Source organism: Protopterus annectens, chromosome 2.part1 (assembly GCF_019279795.1).
Source record: "Protopterus annectens isolate FY-2018-M chromosome 2.part1, PAN1.0, whole genome shotgun sequence".
Taxonomy (NCBI): domain Eukaryota; kingdom Metazoa; phylum Chordata; order Ceratodontiformes; family Protopteridae; genus Protopterus; species Protopterus annectens.
In genome coordinates this window covers 519,352,062-519,375,969 of record NC_056729.1, presented here as the reverse complement: position 1 = coordinate 519,375,969, position 23,908 = coordinate 519,352,062, and the positions used below count along the sequence as shown (strand labels likewise).

General features: G+C 38.4%; 1 protein-coding gene across 1 annotated transcript in view; it reads right to left on the bottom strand.

The window, feature by feature from the left end:
* CCDC142 (coiled-coil domain containing 142) overlaps positions 1–3,513 on the bottom strand; it is a 918,569-nt gene extending 915,056 nt beyond the window's left edge. Inside the window, exon 1 of the mRNA XM_044063462.1 lies at positions 3,423–3,513. Coding sequence (XP_043919397.1) covers positions 3,423–3,513 — 91 coding nt within the window. The remainder of the gene's footprint in view (positions 1–3,422) is intronic.
* Between the last annotated feature and the right edge of the window lie 20,395 nt (positions 3,514–23,908).

Below are 23,908 nucleotides of genomic sequence, written 5' to 3'. Positions count from 1 at the left end.
TTATTAAAATAATAATACTTATTTACATTCCATATACTGTACATAATTTACACTGCATACAATATATACATTATGTACAATTTCTACACAAAGCAAATGACTTCATCTTACTATTTCTTAAAAAAGAAAAACAATGATCATTTAATACTATCTGATCCCCACTCCAACTTTCATAACCAAAACCTTGTTTTTTTAAAATTGTTGCTAAATCTCACCATTCATTAAATATAATTTCCCTCACTCTTTGATTACAAATCAACCATATTATACAAAACATTTTTTTTCAATTATTTTATATAAATTGTACATCTGTTCTTATAATAGCCAAATTCAATTATGTCCATATTTAATTTATTTACTTCTGTGAAACCCTCCATATAGTTAGAATCTGTGATCTTCTTCCATAATGTTTTAATTATTCTGCACTATAAAAAACATGTTCACTAGTTTTAAAGCCATTACAATAAAGTTCTATCCTTTTTACTTTTGTAGGGCATATTCACATTCCTTCACTAGTAGTTTTTGTATTGTCAACCTCCATAGAAAATCTTGATACCCCAACATATCTTTACATCTTCCTATTCTTACTTTAATTGTGCTCTTTTTTACTTTATGGAACTCTTTCCATGCAAATATAAGAAGATATTTTCCATAATATTATTATACTATTGTTTCCTCTCATGTTCAATCTCGTTAATAGTTGTTTTCCAAAGTATAATTTTATCTTGATACATTTTTATTTCATTATGACATGCTCTCTTTCTTTTAAAATTCAAAAGATTCAGTCTTAATAACTGTATTAATAAGAACACATCCTTGTCATTTAAACATTTCATTACTCTATATAAATGTAAAGAAGATGTATAAATTATTGAGTTTATCAAACCTAGACCTCCTTCTTCCTTCTTAATATACAGCCTCCCTATTAAATTGGTTCAATCTAGAACCCAAGATAAAATAAAAATATATCATATAATTCCTTCTCATATATTACAGGAATACTGAAAACATTTGCTAAATAAGAAATTCTAGACAGTAAAATTGAATTAATTAAATACATATTTTTAAATGATAATCTAAAAGATTTCTAAAAAAGACAAGTTCTTTTTATTTTTTTTTAATTTTTATTTCCATATCATATCTGTATTTTCTTGACTCCGAAAACTTTTTTCCAAGTACATTTATCTTTGTCATATTAAATTTAATGCCTCCCATTATACATTCAAAACCTAATCCTTGACTTTTCTTTCTACTTTTGGAAAATTCTATTATTCGTATTTATTCCTGTAAGTAATTTATCACTATACTCCTGCCTTTCCTATCTTTTGCAACAAGAATAATATCATCTGCATATATTAAAGCACTGGCATCGTTATCCCTTCATTAGAAATATAACTCATGTTTCACATTTTTTATTAATGTGTATTGAAATCACATTCATTACTAACACAAATATTACACCACTCAATGGACACCCTTGTGTTATACCTTTCTCAAGCAATATGTCTTCACTTAACCATTTAAACTAATGCCTTAACTATTATAAACCTATATGTTGTAATACATCTTTTCACTTATATGCTTAAAATATTTCCCATGATACGTTATGTTGAATTGAATCAAAAACTTTACCTAAGTCCACCACCATTATTTTTTCTTGAACATTTCTATATAATATGCAGTCTACTAATCCCATAATAATAACAATTCTTGAACTCTTTTTCCTTTTATACCATATATACACCCATTTATAACTTTACTTACCTTCTCTTTCATTCTTTTTTGTAAAATTTTCATAAATATTTTATAGTCCATGTTACTTACTACTATTGATCTCCAATTCTGTATCTCACATTTGTCACTGCTACACAACTCTTTGTAAAGAAATCCTCTATTTAACCATTCATGTAATGCTATTAACACATTTTTAATCTAATGAGTTATTCTTATACATCCCATATTCTATTCCATCTGAACCTGCTGCCAGTTCTAGCTTAATTACTTTTAATACATTTTCTAATTCATCTATCAGAATTTTCTTTTCCAGATCCTTATTATCTTTATCAGAAAACATACCTACTTTTTACATTTTATTGTTTTTATTCTCTGTCCTTTAAAATATGTTTTAATGTTTCCTTTTACAATTTCCATATTTTTTTCTTGTGTATTATGTTTGCCTAATGTGTCTTTCATTTCTCTCATAATACTATTATTCATTTTAATTATTTTACTCAAATATGGTGCAATTTCCTCTTTTTTTCTTCCAAAAATATATTTGTTTATACAACGGCTGCTCTATTTTTTGTCTTATTTAAATCATATAGCTCTTCAATAAAGAAAAAACGTTCATCATTTTTTCTAATCTATCAATAGTATCATTACTTAACTTCTTATATTTTATTTTTTTCTCCTTTTATTTTTTCCCCATATTAAATAACTCCCTTGATACTTCTGGTCAGAACACAACCACCATTCAGACCAGTCCTTATAAAAATCTTTCATTCCACATGATCTTGCAATAACGTCAATATATCATCAGCCCCTTTATCATCCCATTTCACTTTATTTATTTTTTTAAACCCTTCCCTATACTTATATACTCAGAATTTCCTTTTAGCACAACTCAGATTGCCCAATTATCTGAAAAGCCTGTCATCAGAATACCTTCCTCTACTTTTAATAAAGCCTGCTGATATAATCTATTTCCATTCTCTTTTCTCCTGTACTACATGTCCACGTACTTCTCTTCCAAATTATTAATTGCCCATATTTTATAATCTCTAACATTAATGTCACATCATAGGGTTTCTTTTTCTACTGTCTTAAGTTACAATAAAAATCTCTCACTGCAATTATATCAGTGTTTATAGCCACATATTGAATAATGTTTCTAAACATCTATTTCTCTGTCTTTTTCTCACATGTGTAAATTGCAGAAATCCGAAAAATAATCTTTGCATCTTACATCAAGAACTGTTGTTCTACCCACTATAACAAGTATAATATCTAGAATTTTTATTGTATTTATATACAGAATGACTATCCCAGAACAAGTCTCTCTCCCTAATTTCCAAATCACATTTTCTCCACCACACTTCAGTTTGCCATCTCTCTTGTGTTAAAAATCTAATGTCTTCTAATATCATAATAATATCACTTTCCTGCTTTTTACACCACTCAAAAATCCTTATTCTTCTTACTAACTTTTTTAAAAATATTAACATTTTGTGCCAAGACTTGGCAAGTAATATTGTCTTATTGTAATCATTTTCCTCCTTTCCCTTTCTTTTTTTCTTTCTTAAACCCTTCTGTAATTTTTCTTTTTCTCTCCCACACCCTTTTACCAACAGAATTTATTTTTTGTATGACTAAATTTCATTTCATATCTTCACTATCATTTATTCCTGATTCTTATTCCTCACCTTTATCTGTATCATATCCTTCATTCTTTTTTAATTCTTGCCCTCTATCTAATGTACTTGTTTTTTCTTGTTCTGTTTGTGTATCCACCATTTCTAACTCTTTTGATACATGTTCATTCTCTTGACTTTGATCTACTAAAGTTTATATTGTTTCTGACCCTATCTCACTTACTTTTTCTTCACATTCCACCCTTAAATGTTCCTTTTTATTACATTTATAACTTCTTAATTCACAGTTCTTTATTCAGTTCCTTATATCATGTCCTGTCTTTCCACATAAAAAAATCTTTTAACACAATTATTAATCAAATGATCAGTTTTCCACATAGAAAACATGTTTTTTAGGCTCCGCCAGTATTTCACCATGCCCTTGTCTTCTTTAACATTTATAATGCTTGGAATATGTACAATGTTCTCATTTTCAATTTTCAAAACCACATTGCAATCCCACACCCCAGTCCACAAAACTCTATTATCATATACTTTTGACATATCCAACACATCTTTGCATAACTTTGACAAATTTCATTTTAAAATCTCTTTTTCTATCTCAGTCCTAAATTGTATAGTAATCTTTTTCTATGTCTCTGTATAAAAAGTTTTGATTAGATATAAATTCCATAGCATACAGTTTTTCTTTTCTCATATTCTTCTAGAAACTTGTTCATTATTTCACTAGTCTCAAAAATAATGTCGCAAAATGTCAGTTTATATGTATAAAATCTCTTACCTTGCTTGTTTTAATTCCTAATGTTGTAATTACTTCATCCCATACCTTATATCTGTCCAGTTTGGTATCTTCTTTCTTTCCATTTTGTACTGTAAAGAGCTTCTTGTTTTTATACCTGTTACTTTCATTACTTCTTTCCTTTTTCAGCTCCAACCTTCACCGTCTCTGCATATGATTTTCCTTTCACTGCCGACTCTTCTGCTTGTTGAACATCCCTTTCTGAATTTTATCCATAAACTCACCCCAGGGCATACCTTTACCACTATCTGGTTCACTCAAATTTGCCACGTCCATAAGTAACTCATCCCGCAACCTTTCTGATTGTTAGGGTGTTACAACACATTCTTGTGTTGATACCTCTTCATTCTAGGGGTTTTGTTGAAGCATATCCTCAGAATCAATCAAATACATGACTGTATTTTCTTCCAAGCTCACACACTGGCCTTGAAAAAGCTTGACTGTCTTTTCTATCTTGGTAACAACAGCATTTCACTGTCTACAATGCTTACCTGCCCTTCCTACAGTATTAAGCAACTCCACCACAGCAATCTCCTCATGTGTATTACAAACCAGACTGGCAAAATCAGCATACATTTTGCGATTCATGACTGACTCCATTTTTTTTTTCATTTGTCTGTTTTCTCCCCGCTTCTCTGAGTCACTATTGCACTTAGAACAGAAGCAGGGAGTGTTACATCCAAAGCGATCCCTCTGTATAACCATTACAGAGTAGGGGAAATTCCCCAGTGTTCTGGCCAAATTTCCCCTAGTAGTATAAATACCATCTCAGGTCTCCACTGAAAAGAGGCTACTAGCCTACTGGGAGTAACTTGGTCAACAATGGAAAAATAAATATAACAAACGCTGAAAGGCAGATAGAAGCCTGCGGACACTCAGAGTACTGAGAACACAGTTCAAACACAAATCAAAAAGCCGGTAATAGCGTAAAATAATTTAATTTCCGCTTTCATCACAACTTCATCAGAATACAAAAAACACTAATACTAGAACACTTTAAATAACCCATTCAATCAATCAATTAACAATTCATAATATATGAAACAGTAAAATGAACATTTGTTAAAAATAAAACATAAGAACTCATTCATGGAAAATAAGCCCTTAAATCCATACCAGGAATTTTGTTAATGGTTAATTTACGATCTTTTAAAAAACATTTCACGTTGATGCTTTCATTTAACCCTGGATGGATATCAGATCTTAATTTAACCTGCCACAGGCATTCTCTTTGTTCAATGTAGTTTTAAAATCGCCTGCCCTCTTATCTGATACACACTTCTCTAATACTGAGAATAAAAATTTATTAAATCTGACACATGTAATAGAATGCTTGTATAAGGCATTGTTACTATCTTTAACTTTAATAGCATATAGGTGTTCTTTAATGCGAGTTGCTAAGGATCTAGTCGTCATACCCACATAAAATGCAGGACAGGAGGAACAAATACTAACATAAACAACTCCTGTGGTGTTACAATTCATGAAGTCAGAAACTTCAATAATCTTGTCAGAAGTAATAATATCTATATAAGGTCCTTCTGAGATGTACCTACAAATTTTACAGTTTTGAAAGAAAAATTTAATATTTTTTTCTATTGTAGATTTATTGATGATTTATTTTTCATTATTGAAGGAAATATAGATACTGTACATTCATTTATTAATATTGTCAATTCTCTTTCAAGTTATATTAAATTTACATTAGGTGATGTTGGTACAGCAGTTAATTTTTTGGACACGCATATTTGGTGGGATAATGAGGAGCGGAAATTTCATAGCAAAATTCATAGAAAGGCAACTTTTACGAATGGATATCTACATAATAAAAGTGGACACCCTACATATATTAAGAAAAACATCCCAAGAGGGCAATTTATCCGTGCCTGTCGCATGACCACTAAAGAGGAAATATTAATTTCTGAATTTTATTTTATTATTAATCTGTTCATTCAACGTGGATATGAAGAACAATTTTTAATTGACACAGCTTACGAAGTATTTAATAAACGATTAAATCAATTTACAGCTATTTTACTTGATGAAAAAATTATTTTTAGTAAGGCTATAAAATTAAATAATAGTAACAACATCATTTGTTCTCTTGACATGAGTATGGATAGCCATAGAATAAAAAAAGCCATCCAAATTAATTGGAAAGTGTTACAAGGTAACAGAGAGATTTTCAAAATAGTGGGAAATCAGCCACATTTTGCGTTTCGCAAAACCAACACATTAAAAAATATTTTTAACATAATCATAGGAAGGAGCCTGTTTCTATGAGTAGTAAAAAAGGTATGTTCCGTTGTCTAAACTGCAAAATTTGTAGGTACATCTCAGAAGGACCTTATATAGATATTATTACTTCTGACAAGATTATTGAAGTTTCTGACTTCATGAATTGTAACACCACAGGAGTTGTTTATGTTAGTATTTGTTCCTCCTGTCCTGCATTTTATGTGGGTATGACGACTAGATCCTTAGCAACTCGCATTAAAGAACACCTATATGCTATTAAAGTTAAAGATAGTAACAATGCCTTATACAAGCATTCTATTACATGTGTCAGATTTAATAAATTTTTATTCTCAGTATTAGAGAAGTGTGTATCAGATAAGAGGGCAGGCGATTTTAAAAACTACATTGAACAAAGAGAATGCCTGTGGCAGGTTAAATTAAGATCTGATATCCATCCAGGGTTAAATGAAAGCATCAACGTGAAATGTTTTTTAAAAGATCGTAAATTAACCATTAACAAAATTCCTGGTATGGATTTAAGGGCTTATTTTTCATGAATGAGTTCTTATGTTTTATTTTTAACAAATGTTCATTTTACTGTTTCATATATTATGAATTGTTAATTGATTAATTGAATGGGTTATTTAAAGTGTTCTAGTATTAGTGTTTTTTGTATTCTGATGAAGTTGTGACGAAAGCGGAAATTAAATTATTTTACGCTATTACCGGCTTTTTGATTTGTGTTTGAACTGTGTTCTCAGTACTCTGAGTGTCCGCAGGCTTCTATCTGCCTTTCAGCATTTGTTATTGTTGTTTCTTTGGGCGACTTTTGGTGTAATTGGAAAAATAAATATGTGTGAGCTTTTTCTAATGTGGGTTAGTTCAGTGAAAGTGGAACTCATACTTGCACAACCTTGACCAAAAATATCAGGTATTCTAAATCTAACATAACCTTCTTTGATTTACCTGGTTCCATAGCTATTTCAGCTTAAAACTCTACGGTTCCTCATGAGGTAACCAATGTATAATAATCTACATAAAGATCTGAATAACAGCCTTGCCTTTGGCAATGGTGACAACAGAAGAAATATTTTATTAGAGACATAATCAAATCCCCCATGCTAAGATGTAAAGTTGTTTAAGTATAAAGGTCTACAATAAAAGCTATAATAGAACACACTGCTCAATTTAATATATCATGGCATAAGCACATACTTGTAACAGAGATATACTGCAAGTAAGAAGCATAAAAAGGCACAATAAATAGTATGATATTTTTGAAAAAAATATTGTTTTACAGCAGATAAAAGTAATTGCAACTATGTCCAGTTCATTGGTTGGGGGGTTGGGATTTGGAAAAATAGTTGAGGTGTTTACCTCATAGACAAAAGGTACAGGGTGTGATTCTTATCTTTAGAAGGAAAATTGATTAGGCCTAAAATGGTCCATAAGAGTAGCTAGGCCTATGAACACTTTTGCTTAACCCCAGATTAGGAGATCAGCTTTTAAAATAGTGTCTAACACACTTCTATGCAATATACATTTATTATCCATTGACTGTCCAAACTCCTGTTTCAGTCACCCAAAATATGGAGATGTAGTGACTCTACGATAACATATCAAAACAATACAGGTAAATGGCTTTTCACCATTATGTTTTCTTTAAATAAATACATTAACCACATTCTTCTATAAATATTTTGCTCTGATATAAACCCTTCAGCATGGATTTCTACACTAAGCCAAATGGTAACATACTAACCTCATTTTACTGTCAGCTCATTCCACACACTATCATCCTTTGATACTTTTATTGTGGATCTCACCCATCTACTAAACCAAATCCATGTTGTTTTACTTGCAGCCTTCTGTGTGAAACAGTACCAACGCCTTTAATGAACTCAGAAAACACTTTGTCCAGTGAGTGCCTTTGACTGGTCTCTACTGTGGGCCAGACAGAATATATTCACTTGGTATGAATTGTCTTAAAAAAGCCATGTTGGTTCTTGTTTAGATTCAATAACATTGTCTGCTGTTCCAAAAGTCACTACTTTCAAATATTTATCAAGTAGATATACAAAGACTACTAGTATTTGGTGTTGATTGACTTCAATGTTTATGTGGGTATTCATCTGTCTCTCATCACCAGATTCCTTTCAATGGGCTCAGACAAGTATTTAAATAGTTGCTCATCAAGCTTTTGTACATTGTTCTTTCAGATTCCATTGAGCCTGATACTACTACCTGTACTGTGAATGTATAATGTATCTGATTAAGAACAAATAATTTCCCTTAGCTCTCTTCCTCGCATTCACTTTACTTAGATGTTCCCTAGTAAGCAGTGATACAGCATAATCACATGTGATCTGTAGTTGATAATAGGCACTTTCATGTAATAAGCAGCATAGTGGCACAGTGAGTAACGTTATCATCTCTGGTTCATTTCTCAACTTGGGGGACCTTCTGTGCAGGTGATGCATGTATACCCTACATCTGTGTGAATTTTCCAGAGATACTTTGATTTCTTCTCACCATCTAAAGACATGAAGCAGGCAGATTAGAGCATCTTAACTTTTCTTAGATATGTTCTTGAAATGGAAGAAAGGTCTAGCAATCTGCTTTCATTCCCTAGTAAGCTCCATGGATGGTGGTGGCAGTTTATGAGGTCACATGGATGATGGTTTCAATGTTGCTAGTTTTGGTTTTCATTATGTCAATAGCTGTTTTCCATAATCTTAACCTTACTCATATTCCATACCTTAAAAACACTTTCTTTATTCTTAAAATCAGTCTCTTCTTTCCTTCAGTTTATAAGCCTTGCAGTTTTATCAGTACTAAATGTGTCCCTTCTAGCTGTCATCCATTAATCAGCTTCCTATTATGCTGTCTCAGATGCAGGTTGTCGAATGTGTCTTTGTCAAACTGAAAAGAGCGAAAAGGCAAAATAGCGAAGTGGCTTTTCAGCAAATTCTTTCCCTGGGAAAAAAATTGTTTGGCTGCTTTCGCTGCTTTGCATTTTCGGCACTGTAGTGTGATCTCGGAGTTAGTATATTAAAGTAGGGTGGGGTGTGAGGGGGTGAAGCCCCCCCAAATTATGTAATGTTTTACAGTATTTTTTTGTTTGTTTCGGAACAGTGATTTCTTCCCTTGGAAAAAAATTGTTGTTCTGAGGTTTCGATGTTGTAAGCTTTCTTTTACATGGGGATGATTATGTGTCATTCGCTCTTCTAAGCATGCAATATCATAATATAGACCCCATTAATCCACCCCAAATTTTTTCTTATTTTCTGTTCCTTCTGTACTTTGCTCTCCCAGTCTAAATAACTATACACAATACTCCTGTAAAAGGTGTGCATTTTTTTTACTTTCTCTCTTCTTATTTGTTCCATTTGTGTCTGCAACACATTACCAACCCACTGGTTTATCAGTCCCCTTACAGCTGCTGCAACATCTTTTCTATTTTTATGTGCCAGTTCTGACTTCAAGATCTCCTTCTTCCTGCTTTAGCAAGACAGTTGCAGCCACACAACACCACAGTCTTCTTTATACCTGTTTCTGCAAATAATGAATCATTTTGTTACCTGATTCCTCTCCCATAATGGCTCACCCAGATTTATTATGTTTTATCACTTCCCTACCTGACAACACCAAAACATAAATGTGTTTGTTTCTAGTAGGGCCCATTTTTTATCGATTAAGGATGTCATATGCTGTGATTCCCAAACAAAGATACTCTCCCCTTCCACTCACACTTAAGCATACTACTTTCCACTACAGGCAATATATTCATCAAAACTAATATTTTCATCAAATTCATTTATTCTGACCATCAATGCCTGATCTCTTTTGCTACAGATATGGTTACTCAATAAAGAATGCTGACCCACCACTGCTTGACAACCTTTTATTTCACTGTGCTCAATATGACTCAAGTTCCTCCAATTCATCACCACCTTCATTGACTGGACTTGTGAATGTGTCTTGTATGTACAACATAGTGCCTCCATTTCACTTCCTGACCCTATCCCTACTAATCATCCTGCGTTCAGACAGCACTATAGTCTGCTCCATGGTTTCACTGGAATATGATTCTGTGAACACCTATTATATCATGCACTCCCACTTCCCTGATAGCTGCCCATGTTTCTTCATTAAAGCATCTCATCACTGTCCCCTTTCTCTTTTTATACTCTATATTCTTGCTGTGTTTCCTGTTTTCTTTCTTGCAGTGCCTGTTTAAAGTAAGAAATGGCAGTGCTGCTATTTGCATAAGACTAGATCATCTGTATGAACTGTGGTAGCAAGGCCCTGGGTTGCCCTAGGTGGTCATCTGTACCAGTGGACAAGAATGGCATAGGTGGCTCATTAGGTAATATACTCTTCTTTGATGCTAGAATGATTAGGAGGTTGGCCACCTATTCCAGTTGTGGCACTGCAGTGTAACATTAGAGGTGTACTATTGTTACATAATATTGTCCTTTGAATAGCGATGCTTAATGGTACTGACTTCATCAACAAAAGTAAAAAATAAAAAGGAGATTTCAACAGAAACCTTCTTTTGATTCCAGTACAACAGTACAAACAGTTTTGGCTTTGAGTCCAATATTGTCACTAAGGCTCACAAACATTGTTTAGAAAAATTATTGTAAAACAGTTTCTTGAAATGTGTGTCATCTCCAGTATGAATGGGTTACGAAAAGCATAATATTATATTTCATAGCAAAAATTGTGAATACAGTAAGCATAGCCTGAAAAATTTCCCTGACTACTATGAACAAAGTGTGACTGTAGCCCAGCTTATTTAGAAATGTGTTACTATTTTTTTATATTTTTTAAAAGTTTATTAGTTTAGTCAGGTGTGCAATGGGTTGTGGTTTGGACTTAGCCCAGATATTTTCACACTTTCAATGACAGCACATTGCAAAATTCAGGCCTGCCATGTGGAAACTTCTAAACTTACCAATTTTGAGAGCATGGTAGAGAATCCATGTTCTCACAGATTGCCATAGCATGGAAAAACATTGACAGTCTGACAGAGAGAACCACTAAAGGTTTAGGTAATTAACAGAGTAGAAGGAAAGTACAGAGGAATAGGTACTATATAGATAGATGGAATCTATCTTAGATGTATGGTTAGACACAAATTTATGATCAATGGTGTTTAGTGTTTCAAGAAAAGTATCCTCTCGGAGTAAAACATCACTCATCATCCCACCATGTCTAGGCATTAGTATGTCATTGTTTGTGTTGTTTGCTACATAAGTGGTTTGTTGAGAACCACAAAAGTGTCAGATCACTCAGGTAGCATTTTGGATGCTCTTTCGTAAAGTTTAGCTTTAGAGAGTTGAATAGTTTGTTTCATTACTTGAAAATAAGGAGCCATTTCCTTCTAGCCTTGGAGATACACAGATGTTTATGATCAGCCTGAAATCCATACTTATACAGACCCTTATAAAGACAAGTGAAATGAATCTTTTCTGGCACAGCTGTGGACCAGTGATCAATGGTAGTTCTGGGTTCAGCTAATTGTCCTGTCCAAGAAATGATCGCAGCATTATGGCCAGAGGAGGCATAAAATAACCCTGTAAATTGTTTATGTGTCATCAGCAATATAGTATTTATGACTGTATGATTCACAAAGAAAGACAGACTAGCTGAGAAATGATTCTTTCCTAGTCCTGTTGCATACATCTGGTGAGAAACCTTTAATTGCAGAATGCAGCAGTTATGCTGATTCCCTCTGGCCAGCTTGTTGCTGAACAGCTTACTAGTGAGCTCTTAGGAGATCTGTAATCACATAAGATAAGACATGCAGTAAGCTGCTCTAAGTGTTGCCTTTAACAGGTCCATCTCTCTTGTAATTTGGTCTCCTAGTCAAATGGGGTTTATGCCCCTGAATGTTATGTTGCAATGCCTTGACCAAGAGAAGTTACCCCATTCTAAAAAATAAATTGTTCTTGCTAGATGACTTCACTTTAGGGTGCTTATATAGGCAACTAATAAGAATTGGTTTAGCATATTAACTGAGGCCTAATTGCGAACTCAGGCTGCTAATTTTATTGCAGGCTAAAACAGAAACACCTTATAAATGAACAAATATGGGCATTCTGGCAAATAGTCTGTAAACCATATGAAAAACAGAAGAAAGTCTGCCATATATATTTTAACATAAGGCAGGAAATGTAGCAAAATGCAGGATAATCAATAACTGTTCTGATAACGGTATTAACAATGATAACTGCCTTGATATCTACATCCAGTTTGAAAGTATGATTCCTGGGAAACCAGCAAATGAATGACTAAGAAAATAACCATATTACTCATGGGAAATAGAAAAGAAATGATAGACAGTTTATTTTGCATTAGGAAAGGACTGATATACTGATAGTGCTGACATATCACCCTCTTAAACAATTAAACATACTGTGTTACAGAACGGAACCATAGAAATGATCCAAAATCACAACATGTGGGAATAATGTATATGGTCTCTTAACATGAAAAGCATGACATAGATTTATTAAATTCTGAGGCAAATAGTTTTTCTGAACACTCAACCCCCAGGATTCAGGAAGTCATATTTTCCATGCAGGAACAGTGTAGGAGCTCCTGCATGGAAAATGGCCACCGGGCGGTTCAAGATAGTGCAATTTTTACGTGCATGAGCCATCCTACACTGTTCTAGTACAGAAAACCAGCAAATATGCAAATCAACTGGTGAAAACCATGCAAATGAGGTGATTTTGTGATCCACCAAGCTGCCATGCTCCATGTTAGAACACTGTCAGTGCAGAAATGTATTCAGAAAATAACTGAGTACATTTCAGCAACTGACAAAATGGAGGCATGACAGCTCATTAAAAAGCATGCATTATGTACATGAGACATGCCAATGACCAAATATAAGGCCATTGACATTGAAAAGTGATTAATTATTATGAAAATTAAACTTTTTTTGGCTAATCTCGGCCATTTAAGCATAGGGTAGTGCCACGCAAACGGGATCATGCTGAAAACAATTTTAAGTTAATTCTGCATTTTGCCATTATAGTCAATGACATGCAGAATGTAAACAATACCAGGGAGCACTGGTTGTCAAGGGGAAAGGGTCTGTGTTAGTCCAGTAACAAATGACCTACACAGTGGGGTATGCAAATGAGGGAAATTATACTGAATCACATATTTCTTCAAAGTGTCAGCTTGTACCTAACCATGTAGGGGCAAGAATACAACAATGCAAGTGTAAGAACTGAATGGCTTCATAAGGGTGTGTGTCGTGGTTGCTGTAAGCTTAATGGAGCTCTGTGGCCTGTGTATGCCCTAAGCTAAGCACAGCTAAGGAAGGGGGGTGTGTCAGATGTGCCTGAGCCGTATGTACATAGCCTAAACAGGTGTGCACGCCGGGATTTAAACAAAAAGAAAAAAGGAAAAAAAAAAGGAAATGGCAGCACTGTTTACATTTCAGCACTGGGTATGCACAGCGCACCTCAGGGCTTAAAAGAGAGGAACTGGGAAGGAGAAACAGCAGTAGGAAGGCACTTAAGGAGAACTAGCATAGCTGGTAGGTTGTCTGTATCTGAATCAGCCAATTACACATGCAGCAGCCCAGCACACTACTATAAACTATCCAAACACCCTACAGACTGTTTTTTCCCACAAACCCTACACTACCGGTGTACATGGATGGGGGATTTTTAGCTGACAAAACAAACTAAAAATGTTAGAGGCTGCTGCTGCTTTACTCCATCAACATGCACTAAAGACGAGAGAGGGTGGTGAGGAGGAGAATGCTGATAACTGACCCACAACGAGTAAGAGGAGAAGAGTATACAGACCCAGGGTAACCTACCAGGGGCTACATGAGCTGGAGATAGTAGAGCACTATAGGGTGGACAGGGACATTCTACAGCAAATCGTTGAGCTGTGTCAGCCACGCCTTACACACAGAACTAATAGCTGGGAACCCATCCCACTGGATACCAAGGTATGTGTAGGCTTAAGCATATTAGCTCCAGGTACCTTCCAAAGACCAAATGGGAATATCATGGGGGGTCTCACAGGCATCAGCACCCAGGGTACTCCACCAGTTCCTAGATGCCATGACACCACATGCCAATGAGCACATATATTTCCCCACCATCTGTGAGGTGTTGACCAGAAGTATGTGTCTCTTCCACCATATAGCACAATACCCTGAGGTAGTTGGTGCTATAGACTGCATGCACATCCACATCAAAGCACCACCCGGCGAGTGGGATAGGGTCTACATAAACTGCAAGGTCTTCCCCTCCATCAACTGCCAGGTCATGTGTAATGCCCAGGGCATTATCATGAATGTGTGTACTGGCAGCCCTGGAAGCTATCACAACTCCCACATCTGGCATTGCTCACAGCTGTATCAGGCATTTACCAGGGGGGACATCCCATATGGCCATCTAGTGGGGGATGCTGGCTATGCACTGGAGCCATGGCTGATGACACCCATCAGAAATGCACACGCATCTGAACAAGAACACCATAACGAGGCCCATGCAAAAAACAGGATCACTGTAGAGTATGTGTTTGGATGCTCAAGTCATGGGTCCGCTGCCTTGACATATCCAGTGGAGCCTTGCAGTACTCTCCAGCTACATGTACACAAATGTTCATAGTATGTGCCATGCTACACAATATGATCCTGTGGAAACAGCTGCAGCAGGAACAGCATGGAGCAGGGCCACACAACCCCCCACCATTGCCAAGGCAAGCACAGGCACAGAGGGACTCAGAGGAGGAATATCTTGAGCCTACCCCTGTAGGCAGAAGGAGTCATCCCCAGTATGCCCTGGCCTTGGCAAAGAGGTAACGCATAGCACACACACTGACACTGTAGGGACACAGGGACTGATACCTCTTTCTGACTCACACATACAGTAAAAGGGATGCCAAACATGACACTACCTGTGCGTTACCATGTATAGGGAGTGTACTATGTGCATCTGACATAGTCAGCCCTCCAGCACTGTCCTCAATACTGGCCCAGCAACAAGGTAAGTCACCTTTCCTATCAATTACTGAATGTTCTCATACTTGTATGTATGATATGGATGCAAGCATGCAAGGGAATTGGGTGGCTGAATAGGATAGCAGCAGACAGTTATATGGGACAGCATGAAATTCATAACAAATACTGGTGTCAACATACTAAGCAGCACTACATAAGGTGACAACCCCACCGCAGTACATGTGATGGCCCAAATAACTGTGGATATCACTAGGTCACGCACATGGATGTCAGTGAGGGTCACATACCCTCCACCAGCCTCACCCAGCAGGACAGGTATAGATGACCATAAAGAAAGGGCAGGCTAAGGCCCCCAAATGGTGGCAATGTTGATCAGCCCCCCCCCATCAGACCTACACAGACATACTACAACAGGTCTCACAGTTGCATTTTAGTTCTGAAGTGTAAGACGTCTGAAACTGAAATTTATGCTATTAAGATCTAACATATGTACTCTACTGATATGCCTCCTTTCTGCATGATAGGTCACAATACAATATGAAATGGAAGCCAACAGAATAACTGAAATACCAGTACAGTCATTGCAAATGTTTAAAGTCTGCAGGTGTGCACCTCCCCCCCCCCCAATCCCACTTAGAAATGCAGTAGCATGTAAGTTTGAGGAGTAATATTACTGGAGCACAGATTGCTAGAGCTGTCCCAGTCTACATTGTTGAATGTGTACAATATGCAGGGGTCAGTGTGATAAGTTTGTTGTGTGTTTAATATTGCCTGGAAGTGTTCAGCAAGTAGGCCTGGATGGTTATATCTCAGTGGCCTAGGTACAGTACAGTGGATGACAGGGCCATGTTCCAACAACAGCAGTGCCAACCACACTGCTTTTCAGCTACACCCATGTCAGCAGTTGCACATACTCACTGTCCAGATGTCAATATCTGTCACCGTCGGAAAGCTGGACATGCCATGAACGGGAGCCCATACATACACAGTACACAGGTGGAAGTAACCTATACAGAGGGTATATAAAATAACTGTCAACTGCACACAAGTTTGGAATTCTACACAGAGGTTAGCATCACATTAGTTGCTCCTCTAGTATGGAATACTGGTAGTCTGGGCAGTCACTAGCAGACCACAAAAGGCACAGTTATAAAGTGATGACAGGCTGCCCATGTCCACACACAAGCCAGCATAAGGGGAATGTCCCAGGTATATTTGTGAGCCAGGTGCAAGTAGCTTCCATATCACACATACACCCAGCTCACCCCACCATCAGCCACATGTTTATCACAAGTCATATCCTTGCTGTAGGGAATGTGTACTACATGAACCCATCTCTGTATGAGAATACATACATGATGCTGCATGCTGAATAGGTGTCCAATGCAGGTGTGTCCCTAACTGTAAGCAGCAATCCAACCACATCTGGACCAGTGGATCAGTATGAACAGAAAGGATTGACAGGAACACCTCAACCACTCACCACTGTCACTCCATGGTAATCCACTGGCTTGCAGCCTGAGAACGTATGACTGACAGAATGCACTGGCCTACTACAGATGGCCTGCAGCACTCTCAAATGGCCTACAATCCTCTGGCAAAAGCCCATGCCTCACACATAGTGCCAATGTACAGAATATCAGGGGGTCCTAACTAACAACCTAACACAGTAAACAGAAAACAAATGCAAGGCCAAGTTGACAAATGCCAGTAGCATGCCTCCCCATGTCCTACTGCAAGGACTGTGGACCAGGCCATAAATACTGCTGGGATAAAGGCCCAACAATAGGGGTACCTCTGAGATATTGCTTACATAATGTTAGGAAGAGGAGAGAATAACAGAGGGGGATGTAGAAGTATGGATGTCATGGAGTGTGTGAAGTCTGAAACTGTAATGCCCACCCATACTACCCCCTGACTGCAAACCCATGAATGAATAGACACAAAACTGCTTGTAAAAGTTAAACTGACCAGATATGAGTCCTGCCTCTGGATAACCTGGGTGCATCTGTACAGCTGAGAGGTATGGCCCCAGCAGGATATGGCCATTCCATGAAGTTGAGAAAAGCACAAGGAAAGGATCCCCAGCCAGCATACTAAAAAGGTGCTGGCATATTTACATAGAACCAGCAGTCAAGCAACCCCTCCACAATGGCAGGAGTGTGCCAGGATGTGTAGTCTATATGCCTAAGAATATTGGTCTCAGTTTCATTCATCTTGTATTTCAGTGGTAAATAACTGTGAGCAAAGAATGATAACTGTCAGTAGTTGATGACATGATGCATCACAGTGTAAAATAGTACATATGTCAGAAAATCTATGCTACAACCAACCATGTTACACAAGCAGCACAGACAGCATTAGTTACAGTATCACCCATATGTTACACCCATTGTGTCTCCATATTGGCAAGCAATCTACAGATATCCCACAGAAACAGATTGCTAGGTGTAGCTGTAGCACACGAAACCCTAAACTGGAGTCCAACTCTCCCTGGAATGGATGCACACACTCAATATAAAAGATCATTCTGTGCATGCTCTCACACTTAAAGAAATGAAGCCAATGTCTGACAACACAGTGGACTACAGATATCGGTTATTCACAGATGTCTGTGCACACACACACCAAATTGCACACCACTGATACTTCACACACACATACTGGATAGGAATACTCACACATATGTAAAGCCAACATAATATAATATGTCAAACATACACACACAGAGATGTGGGGAAGAGAAAGACAGACAGAATCCCATTATGAGTCCTTTCCCACCCAGTACACATCCCATTGGCCTATATCACATGATGTGCTGATGTCATTCACTGTAGAAATTCCTTTGGTTAGACCTCAGCCCTTTAATCTCAGTGGTGCTTGTGATAACTGTATAATACTACAGTGCAAATAAGTATCCATGTAGCAGTTGTAATCTCAGTCCTGTCAAATGTAATGTGTGTGAGTTTCTAGATGAATGTGATTGAGGCCATTCACACTCACTAAGCTTCTCTTACTCCTCCTTTAGCACTGCTGCTGATGTCACTCACCTTCAAAGATACCTTTGGACAGCTTTTTAATATATAATCTATGTGGTGCTGGTAATAACTGTAATATTATAGTGTAGCAAACTAGTTAGAAAGGAGTTCTAATCCTGGTCTTGCCAACTGTGAAAATGTGTGTGTGTTTTTGTAGAGACCTGATTTTGCGGCCATTCACACTTACTACACTTCCCTTGTCCCTCCTTTAGCACTGCTGCTGATGTCACTCACCTTCAAAGAAACCTTTGGGCAGCTCTCCATCATGTAAGCTCTGTGGTGCTTGTGATAACTGTGTAATACTGCAATGTAGTTAGGTAGGAGTTCGAATCATGGTTTTGGAAACTGTGAAAATGTATGTGTTTGTAGAGACCTGTTTTTGTGGTCATTCACCCTTACTACACTTCCCTTACCCCTCCTTTAGCACTGCTGCTGATGTCACTGATCTTAGAGGTATGTTTGGACAATGGTCTCCTGCAAATTGCCTCACAGATAGTACCCATGGTGTGATTGCAGTGGATTACAGGCCTGTTGACCACAACAGTGCTACTGACATCAGAAAGTACTTTCATGTGTTACATCTCCTGGGTGAGTGTTATCCAACAAGGAAAAGGACATGGCACCATGTTCCATCCCCTCACTAACCCAATCAATGTGTACAGTGGCCTTTTCGCCATGTTCCCCACTGGACACCTGCAACAACTGTAGAGTCTGCAAACGTACCCCACAAAGGGAATATCATGCCTTATAAACATGCCCTGTATGAACAGATGCCAACAACTCCAATGGATCCCTGTATCATGGTGTCCATGTAGGTGCAATTACTACCTCAGTTACATAGCCAGGTCTCACCAAAGGAGGTCAAGAATGCTACTTCTGAAGATACCAGTCTGTCCACACAACATGCCCCAGAGACCTCAAGCACACTTCCACACTTCAAAGAACATGCATGTGGGACATGTGCACAACTCAGACACTGCCCATGTTATATAATATAAATCACATACATGTGAAGCAGTGCACATCACTGGTCACCCACAATAGAAATCTGGATGAGTGGATGAGGAATACAGTAACCACCCCTGGGGAGCACTCTAGTGACTATACTCCTGAGCCACACTGGGGACTATTTCCATGTGGCCTGATACCAGGGTATTCCCATGGGCTAGCCTTGCAAAGCCTTCAGACCAAATACACACCCACACCTAATACACACCTATGAAGCAATGAATCTATGGATCTCGGTACTGGCAAAGCTGTGTGTGTGTGTGTGTGTGTGTGTGTGTGTGTGTGTGTGTGTGTGTGTGTGTGTGTGTGTGTGTGTGTGTGTGTCTGTGTGTGTGAATAATAATCTCAGTGTGTTTGGTTGATGAATATCCCCCGTGGCTGTGATAATTAGCAATCAGAGGTGTGTCCAAACCACAACACATACCATTCTCCATTCTACAGCAGATGTTGTAAATCAACATATACCTATGTACAACCCTGTGAGGCATATGCAATCACTGTGTTACAGATAAGGGGATTTCCATGCACATACTGTACCCTGCCTATGACATGGTGGATGTGTTCCACACTTCCATACCCCGTGGTCCTGCTGCAGGACCACATCCTGCTGGCACACAGACACCTAGAACAGAAATGGGATACAGCATGTGAGAACACATTCACTCAGCACTTCACTTGTGGGGTGAGAGAGGGGTAAAGCTGGCACTGAATGTGCTGCCAAGACTGTGGCCAATATCTGTTGTCTCAGGATAAGTATTAGCATTGTGTAGTAACTTGCAGCATTTGTGTTTAATGCTGTGGAGGTTGTTGATACAACTATCAATGGTTGTTGCGACTGTCATCAGTGTCTGCTGCATGTCTGCCATCATAGATGTCTGTAGAACATTCCACGAGGGATCCAAAGTTGTGTTTGAGGCTAATAAGGGAGTTCAACAGTCATGGGACACCACCTTTCTCTGCAACCGTGTCTTCCTTCTGATGTACACTTTAGTAATGGCAGGGGGCCATCACATTGTCTCCCATTGTTTGGAGGACAGTGTCTTGGTTCTGTTGGCTCTGGCTAGTACCATGCATTCATGTACCTGTTTGTACAGTGCATATGTATATGATTCCACAGTCATGCAGCTATTTCCCATTGCCATGGGGGCAGTGAAGACATCCACCCCTGTATTCATGGCTGCAAAGTCAGCTTTGGAGAGGTTCTGGAAGGTGGCAACCTTTGTGGGGGTGTGGCTGACATGTTGAGTTCCATGTTGATTACAGCCTGTGTGGATCTCATCATGCAGGGATTGACATCTGGGGATAAGCAACAGTCCCATATTTAAGTAGTCAACAAAGGTCAAGGTTGTTGCATCCTCTACCAGGGGTCAGTATGAGCTGGTCCAGGGTATTGAGAAATTATAGATCCCAGAAGTGTTGGACCACTGTACTGGCACTTGGCTACTTTCCCCAGGTGATGAAGGAGTAGTTAAAGACTCATACTATGTCAGTGTTGCATTAGACCATCATAGATGGCAGGGTGTTGAGGAATGTGCATCGACAGTCTAGGGACATAGATGTGGACCCATAGCAGGTTATGGTCTGGATTGCACTATTACCCCAAGGCAGTTGTACTGAAAATATCTCCAATGCATTATGCTGGGACACTAGTCTGGAGGTGTTCCTAGCCATAACAAATATGGAGACAACACCACCTGTGGAGGTGTGGTGTGGTCCGTGTTTGGGGGCTGACAGCCGTGGAATGCGTCATAGCCTGATAATGCAGGGTTGCTGTCTGCTGCTGTGAACCACCTCTCCATTACAGCAGACATGTGTCCTCCGCTCCAATGAGTGCTTTGTGTGACTGCATCCTGATAGTTAGATGTCTACTGTTGAGCAGCATGACCCTCAGATTGCATACATGTCTAGCTGTTATGGTGTTAATAAGATTAGGAATTCTGCGTAATAAGGTATCATAGGGGTGGCAAGACACTTAGCCAGTACCTGCAAAGCCAGCAGTGAGAGATGCAAGATATCTGTGGCAAGTCATTGGGTTCTGTCAATCATGTTATCCCAAGCAGAGAGGTACTGGATCCCCTGAGAATGACACAAAACATGTAAGCTTACGTTGCAGTCAGTCATCTGTTAATAATACCGCAGCATCATTCTGGGTAATGGCAGTACACTGCTCAGGGCTACTGTCACATCTGCCTGGACCACATTATCAGAGAGTTCAACCATGTCTCTTGTCATGTAGTCCAGGGAGGTGTGTCCCAAGTCATTCAAACCCACATGGATAAAGAGTGATACTGATAGTTGTTGTTAAGTGCCATGAATGGCTGTGTCATGTGTTGGATGCTGGCATGTGATAGATGTTTGGCTGTTACCTGCTCCATATTCACCTTAGTGAGTGGGATATCTGTATGCCTCTGTATTGAGTTACCTATGATCACTGTATTGTGCAAGGTGGTTAGCCTTAGCAGCTTAGGTTGAGGGGCACACTGTGTAGGTTAAATATGGGTCCCCTGGCATGTGCCATGTTGAGGTGTCTGAGTGGGTGTCTGTCTTGCTGGTATTTGCTGTTTGGGTAAATGTCCATTGAGTGCCTCTGGGAAGGTGGGTGTGTGGCTTTTCACTGTATATCATGGCTGTCAAAGTGGATGTCATGGTGAGCTACATGTTGCACATGGTGTGGTGCAGGTCTTGATCTTATCCTCTTGACTTGCTAGTCCAGTCTTTGCTGGAGAATGCATATGTCCACATTGGGTGATGTATGGGTAACCTTTACAGGTCTGAGTGTTTGGAGTTTAGAGGAGAGGGCTGTCTGTGTACATGAGGCAGTTGCAACAGTGCCTCAGAATGGACAAGTGCACCAGGTTAATGTGTGAAATCACAGATAACTGCCTTTCAAACATGCCAGGAGGGGTGGACATAACTAGTAAGTACTGGGGCTACATTTATGATGAATGAGTACTGCTAATGGCTCCCAGGTGTGCCACACTTCTTGATACAATAACCTAAAGTGCCAAGCCATAATGCTAGTTGAAGTGCAAGACAGAAAAAAGTAGCATGATGTACGGGTGGAACAGAAGACAGACTGTCTGCCACCTGTAGTAGTTTACCACAGCTGTGCAGTTATCAGCAGCTTTGGTGATGTGAAAGTTCAGTAAGCTCTGTAGCATGTGCGTTAACTGTGTAACACTATAGTAGACATACCTAGATAGGCAAGTACTACCCTTTACACGTCTCTTCACTCCAATTTAGTAATGCTGTTGATGTCATCCAGCTTAGAAGTACCTTTGGAATAGGAGAAAATGTATAAGCTCTGTGGCTTGTCTGATAAATACATAGCATTATAGTCAGAATATCAAGATAGGCAGGAATTCTCATCCTAATACTAGTAACTGGGTGTGTGAGGATCATATCTTGTGTGGCTTATACCATTTTGATGTGTATACCATACACAGCTGGTGACCACCTCCCACTGCCATTACATTATACAGTGTGGTAGCATCTGCCTCACGTGCAGCAGGTTAAACCAATGTGCAGTCCTCTATATAGATGTGTCTGGAATATCCATATGTCTGCAACCTATACGTGGTTGGAAGTGGTTTGTGTGCCTTAACACTGTCCATGTATGTGATATTATAGCCAAATAGGCCACAGTGAATGTACTAACACATATAGCAGCATGAGGTATGACACCTGACTAAAACATCAGGCTGATACAATGTCTGTCACCCTCACAGGTGGCCAGCCTTGTAGGTGCAAAACATAAGTCCAGATGCTTGGTTTTACAAGTGAACTGTTCCTGTTATGGTTCACATTAAAGGCTGGAAGGGTGTAGACTGACATACTGTGTTCCTAATTAGCATATAACAGGAACACCTTGCATCTTAAGAAGGGTTTGTACACAATTTACATCCACTGTATACCACTAATGTGTCACACATGTCCCTACCTTAGGCCGTTTGTCCAGTCCATTTTGCTGGCCTCTATCCAAACGTCTTGCACCTGACAAGTTGTAAGGTATGCTACAGGAATGTTGAATTCACGTCAGATAGGCCCCAGTGGTGACCACTGTGATACAATACAGTTAACCCCAGCACAAGTGGCCATACACAAAAAGCAATATAGCTATTGCATAAAGCAATATAGCTATTACTGATGGTTGTGGAATGAAAATTGCATGCGCTTCACATGCCTGGAGTATTGCCAAACAACAACAAATCAATGTCATATTCACCAGCTTCAGGCTACTGTCCCATATGCAGACCAGAGGGTCCTAGGTAGTTGGGAGATGGAGTTATTGTCAGCAGACTTACAAGTGGCCTTGGGACAGAATGGATGCAGCATGTCTGCACATCTACAGTACTAACCATAATAATACACAATGTCTTGTCCTCACCATAGATGTGCACCTCTGTGCATTAGAAAACCCCATCCACAACTCCAATTGGACCTGACACAT